This window comes from Condylura cristata, unplaced genomic scaffold (assembly GCF_000260355.1).
Source record: "Condylura cristata isolate star-nosed mole 26May11 unplaced genomic scaffold, ConCri1.0 scaffold00033, whole genome shotgun sequence".
In the NCBI taxonomy this organism is placed as follows: domain Eukaryota; kingdom Metazoa; phylum Chordata; class Mammalia; order Eulipotyphla; family Talpidae; genus Condylura; species Condylura cristata.
In genome coordinates, this window is record NW_004567134.1 from 16,474,886 (window position 1) to 16,480,084 (window position 5,199).

General features: G+C 61.9%; 2 protein-coding genes across 4 annotated transcripts in view; one reads left to right on the top strand and one right to left on the bottom strand.

The window, feature by feature from the left end:
- RPUSD3 (RNA pseudouridylate synthase domain containing 3) overlaps positions 1–5,192 on the top strand; it is a 6,573-nt gene extending 1,381 nt beyond the window's left edge. The window contains exons 3-9 of the mRNA XM_004692236.2: positions 507–551; positions 674–773; positions 1,688–1,795; positions 1,877–1,961; positions 2,164–2,287; positions 4,176–4,315; positions 4,854–5,192. Coding sequence (XP_004692293.1) covers positions 507–551; positions 674–773; positions 1,688–1,795; positions 1,877–1,961; positions 2,164–2,287; positions 4,176–4,315; positions 4,854–5,045 — 794 coding nt within the window. The 3' untranslated portion in view covers positions 5,046–5,192. The remainder of the gene's footprint in view (positions 1–506; positions 552–673; positions 774–1,687; positions 1,796–1,876; positions 1,962–2,163; positions 2,288–4,175; positions 4,316–4,853) is intronic.
- Positions 1–5,199, bottom strand: part of LOC101631922 (tubulin monoglycylase TTLL3) — a 38,397-nt gene that overhangs the window by 16,842 nt on the left and 16,356 nt on the right. The gene's annotated exons all lie outside the window — the stretch shown is intronic.

The window sequence follows — 5,199 nt, forward strand, 5'->3', positions numbered from 1 at the left end:
TGGGCGATGGTGGCCTGAGGAAAGCCATCTCCGAGCCAGTGGCTGTTGGGCGATGGTGGCCTGAGGAAAGCCATCTCCGAGCCCGTGGCTGGTGGGCGATGCATTGACTTGCCTCCCTGTTTGCTAAGCACGTGCCCTTCCAGGCGGGTACAGCGCTGAACCACGGGACCGGCTCCCGGAGCCCACATTTTAGGGAGAGAACTGGGTTGCTAGGAAGCAAGGCACCAGGTACTTGCCAGTGCGCAGTGCTGTGGACAGACAAACAGCAGGGCGTGGCGGTAGGGACTGCGGGGGCAGATGTCAGTTGGGGGTCGGGGCGCTCTGTGGCCCAGGTGATAGGAAGGAGCCAGGCATGAACATCCGGGATGAGGAACAGCAAATGCCAGCAAGTTTAGCGTGGGCGAGGTTGGTAACTTGCCTGAGCGCTGCGGCCTGCCAGTCGGGCCACACAATGAGGTGCAAACGCTGCTGCTTTTGCTTTTACTAATGTTTGTGTCGTGTTTCAGGGCCTCTGGTGACACTGAACAAGCCCCAGGGTCTACCTGTGACAGGTATGGTCCGGGGGTGGGGATGCTTTGAAAGACGGTGGTGTCTGAGGGAGGGAGAATGAGAAGAGCATGGTGGGAGGAAGCTTTGGCTCCCAGCTGGGAACATCCTGTACTTCGGTTTCCAGGGAAGCCAGGGGAGCTGACGCTGCTCTCGGTGCTGCCAGAGCTGAGCCAGGCCCTGGGGCTCGGGAAACAGGAGCTCCAGGTTGTCCGAGCATCTGCGAAGTAAGTGGTGGTGCGACAGCAGGTGGAGGCCAGGCGTCTTCTGGGGGTGGGAGACAGCTGCTTGGGAGTGAGCTGTGCCATGTGCTGGCTTGGGATCACGCAGGTGGGGTACCGGGGCGAGGAAGAAGCAGAGAGATCGGGACACGGGCCTCGGGCACAGCCAGTTCAGGCGGAGCGTGAACGCTCACGGAGCCAGTTCCCTGAGTCATCAGGTAGCGCTAGCAGCGCCAGGCCAGCGGCCACCGCCAGAGTCCACCTCACACAGGTGCCGCTAGCTGCCTGCGAGAGCCTCGCCCCATGGCCAGCAGTAAGAAGTGGTACCGGGGCCCGCCCGGTGGCACAAGGGGTTAAGTCTCAGCACTGTGAAGCCATCGAGTGCCATCCCCAGCCAGGGAGCTGGCCCACATGATACAGCAGAGCTCGCCAGTCTCCCCGCCGCTCCCCTCAGCAGTGTGTCTCAGTAGAGACACCTGTTCTGCTGCCCCCTCTGTCTCTGGTGAAGCCTCTCCCATCCCCGCACCTCTGGTCCGTACCCCAGTTCTTGTATGCGTAAATAAATAAATCCTTAAAAAAAAAAAAAGATGGTACTTGGATGGAATCGTTCTCCAAGCCCACAAATTCGGGGGCGTCTTTGGGAAGCGCCCAGGTACTGTAGTGCCCGGCACGTGGTGGACACTCGCAGCTGGTAGTAATGACGCTGACGTTGGCTCTGCGTGCCCGGGAGCCAGGGCGACCTGAGAAACTCAGACACGCTGCACAGTCTTATTCCCAGACATGAGGGGCCCTCGTTCCTGGGGGTCTGGACTGTGGGCCTCGTGTTGCTGTTTGTTCTACAGCAAGCCCTTCCTCGGGGCTCCTTTTTTGGGGGTGACCCCGCCAGACTTTCACTGTTGTGACTTGTCCCCTTCCTCTAGGGAGACCTCTGGGCTTGTGCTCCTGTCCGCCTGCCCCCAGACAACCAGCCGCCTCCGGAAGTTCTTCATCCACTCGCGAAGCGCCCAGAAGCCCACAGCCACCTATTGGTGAGAGGCGCTGGGAGGCTCCCAGGGCTGGGGGGCTGGGGGGCCCACAAGCGCTCTGTGACCTCCCCCCCCCCCTCACAGTGCTGTCACTGATGGGATCCCAGCTGCTTCTGAGGGGAAGATCCAGGCCGCTCTGAAACTGGAGCACATGAACGGTGTCGATCTCGTGAGTCAGGGTCTGGGTGGGAAAGGGGGCGAGACCCTCAGCCATGTCACCCCAAGGTGACACCATCGAGGTGTGGGGTGGCTGGTCCTCCTGAGCCCTAAAGTAGTGAGCACCGTCCACACTGCGGCCTCGTCCTGAGTGCCAGGAGCAGGGAGCGTCGAGCATGGCAGCCTCAATTCATTCCCCGTGGCTGGCACCACAGGCAGTTCCGGTGAGGTCTGCATCCCGAAAGGACATCCTGGACGGTGTCAAGAGGACACTGAGCCACTTCCGCGTGGTGGCCTCGGGCTCTGGCTGTGCCCTGGTCCAGCTGCAGCCAGTGACAGGTGGGTCTGGGGCCCCGGCCAGCTTTTGGTGCTGTCTGCGGCTGAGGGAAGAAAGGGTGGGAGGAGGCGATGCTGGTGGTAACTGGGCTGCATGTGGTGGGCACCCTGGTGCATGCGCTTGGCCGGACGCCGCGGGAGCCCGCCGGCCGCTCACCCGTGTAGCTCACTGTTTCTCTTACTGCTTACTCATCTCTACATCTTCCGTCTTCAGCGCTCTGGCTTCCCTAGGATGAATCTAGGCGTGTGGGTTTCATTTTATGCATCTTGCTGAGGAGTCACCGTGCTGCTTAGGTCTGAAGATGAACGTATTTCATCAGCCCTGCTAAGTTCTTTCTGTGGAAGTTCCTCTTGGTGCGGGCTGGCTCGTAGACAGGTTTCCCCTTCTCATTCTACTTGTTAGTTCTCTTAAATTTTCTTTCACGTTTCCCATTTTTTATCTCTGTTCATTCTAGCTGCTTCTCTAGATATTTCAGTCGAGTAATTTTCTCTTCAGTTGGATCTAACCTGCCAGTTTACCTGATTCATTTTCACTTCTAGAAGGACTACTTGGTTCTCTCACAAATACGGATGGCCTTTAAAATACGTAGCATCTGGGAAAAAATAGCATCTGTTTTTTGTTCCCATTTTTATCACTCTAGCCATGTCAGACACTGATACTGTATCTCTGTAATTGCATCTGGGGCTCCGATACTCTTGTTTCCGGCTGGATCTCATACTTGACGGATTGTGTCCTTACGGCTCTGAGCTTCAAGATGGTGAACTGGGTGCTGGGCTTGTGTCTGTGGAAACCCTCTGAGGCCTCACGTGGGCGGGGGAGGTCTGGTCTCTGCTTCTCCTGGAAGCCCCAGAACCTCTCTCCGGTCGCTGTCTCGGCCGGAAGTTCACGGGCAGGCAGCTGGCATTGCGCCCTCAGCCTGAGTGCAGGCTCGCGACTGCATTTGCAGGGAGAGACTTCATTCGCCCCTCCACACCCCTGGGGATGCCCACCCGGCGGGGCTGCCTTTCCTGCTGGCCAGCCATCCCTGCAGGTCTGGGCCTCGGTGCCACTGGGTCACCAAGGCTTCACCAGTGCCTGGTGGGTTCCCCGGCCTTGCTCCCTGGATACCAACATGTGCAGCACCCTAAGTTGGGTGGGAGGTTGACTCTGTGTGCTCTGGGTTTCTTTTGGTCTTGGGGACCTTCCTGTCCTGTGCGCCCAGCTCTGTGCTTACGTATGTTCCACCCCGCGCCTCTAGGTCTGCAGAAGAGGGCTTTGCGATCGTCCTGTCCACCATTTTGCCAGAAATGGAAGCAGAGTAGAGCTCCTGTGTGTGTTTGGGGGGGGGGGGGTGTTGAGAATCCTGGCTTCTGCTGGGGGGCAAGTCACTTCTTCGTGAGCTTGGGTGTTCCCCTCTGTAAGACGGGAAAGGAGGTGGGAGTGGCTGGTGGGGCCTCCCAGAGGCTGAGACACTTGCTGTGTCAAGCATTTCATGAGATGCCGCACCAGCCCTCCACTCCTGCATTGGCCCGCGTCCTTGGGATCGTAACGTACCCCCAAACCACGTCCAAGCTGTGTAAACCAAGTGGAGAATGTGTTGGCTTCCAGAACGGTCAGGCACGGGCTGGGTCCGGAGGGCGAGGAAGTTGTGTGGAAGCTGTTCCCACGTCCGCTGGCCTCCTCCACATTGCTTCTTCCTCCCCGGCTCTCCCGGGCGAAGCCTGAACCGCCAGGGCGCCAGCGGCTCCGCGCTCACACCCTCCGCTTGGCACCCAGCAGGAGAGCGTGTGCCTCCTCCAGGAGCTTCACCGGGAGACCCAGTGTCGCAAGCGGGCAGCGTGCCCGGGGGAAGGGCGGGAGCGGCACGGGGAAGTAACAGCCACCTCCCCGACACCCCTCTCCTGCCTCCAGCCTTCCCCTGCCAGCTGCAGGTCCACATGGCGCTGCAGCTGTGCCCTGTGCTCGGGGACCACACGCACTCTGCCCGCGTGGCCTCCGTCCTGGGCCGGCGCTTCCTGCTGCCAGCTGAGAGCACCAGGCCCCACGGACAGGTAGGCGCCTGCGTGCGGGGCAGGTGGGCACCTGTCCAGTGCTAGCTGTGCCGCTCGGACCTGGGGCAGCCCTAGGCTCAAGGCCAGCGTGACCCCCTTGCTGTGGGGCCGCACGCCACGGACACCTCCTTGTGTCCCGAGCCACTTCTGCCCCACGGTTCAAGCGCTGGAACTGGCCGACTTCTAAGCGCCCCGAAGAGCGCATTCTTCTTGACACCGGGCACGAGAGGTTGCGAATGAGGGCAATTCTGTGCCTTCCGCGCTAACTTCCCTCCCCAAGGCCGGTCCTGGGGGTGGGGGGGGCTCCGCGCACGGACCGGACCGGCTGTTGCTGTGGGGCCGGCAGAGGGGGCGGGCTCACGTGGGGTTCTGGCCCACACCCGGCGAGGTGTGCACACGCGCCCGGCTCCTGGCTAGAACTCCGCGACCCTCGCCGAGCTGTCGGTGGGGCGGGGGACCCCTTTAGCCGTAGCTGGAGGTGGTGCGGCCTGGGCAGGGCTGGAATTCGCCCGGCTGAAGCCGACCCCTCTCCCGCCAGGTGCTGGACGCCGCCCTCCTCAGGCGCCTGGGCCTGACCCCGGCGCAGGCGGCCCTGCTGCCTCTGCACCTGCACCTGCACCGCCTGCAGCTCCCAGGTGCCGGGCCCAGGGACGCCCCCACGGCGCTCCTGGCACCCCTGCCTGCGTATTTCTCCCGGACCCTCCAGCGTCTCGGGCTCCGCCTGCAGTAGCCTCGGCCCGTCCTGCTGCTGCCGCTCCCGCTCCCAGCGGTGGGGTGGGACACCACAGCCCGAGGAGGCTGACCGCAGCCCGAGGAAGCTGACCGGTGCCTAAGGAGGCCGACCGCAGCCCGAGGAAGCTGACCGGTGCCTAAGGAGGCCGACC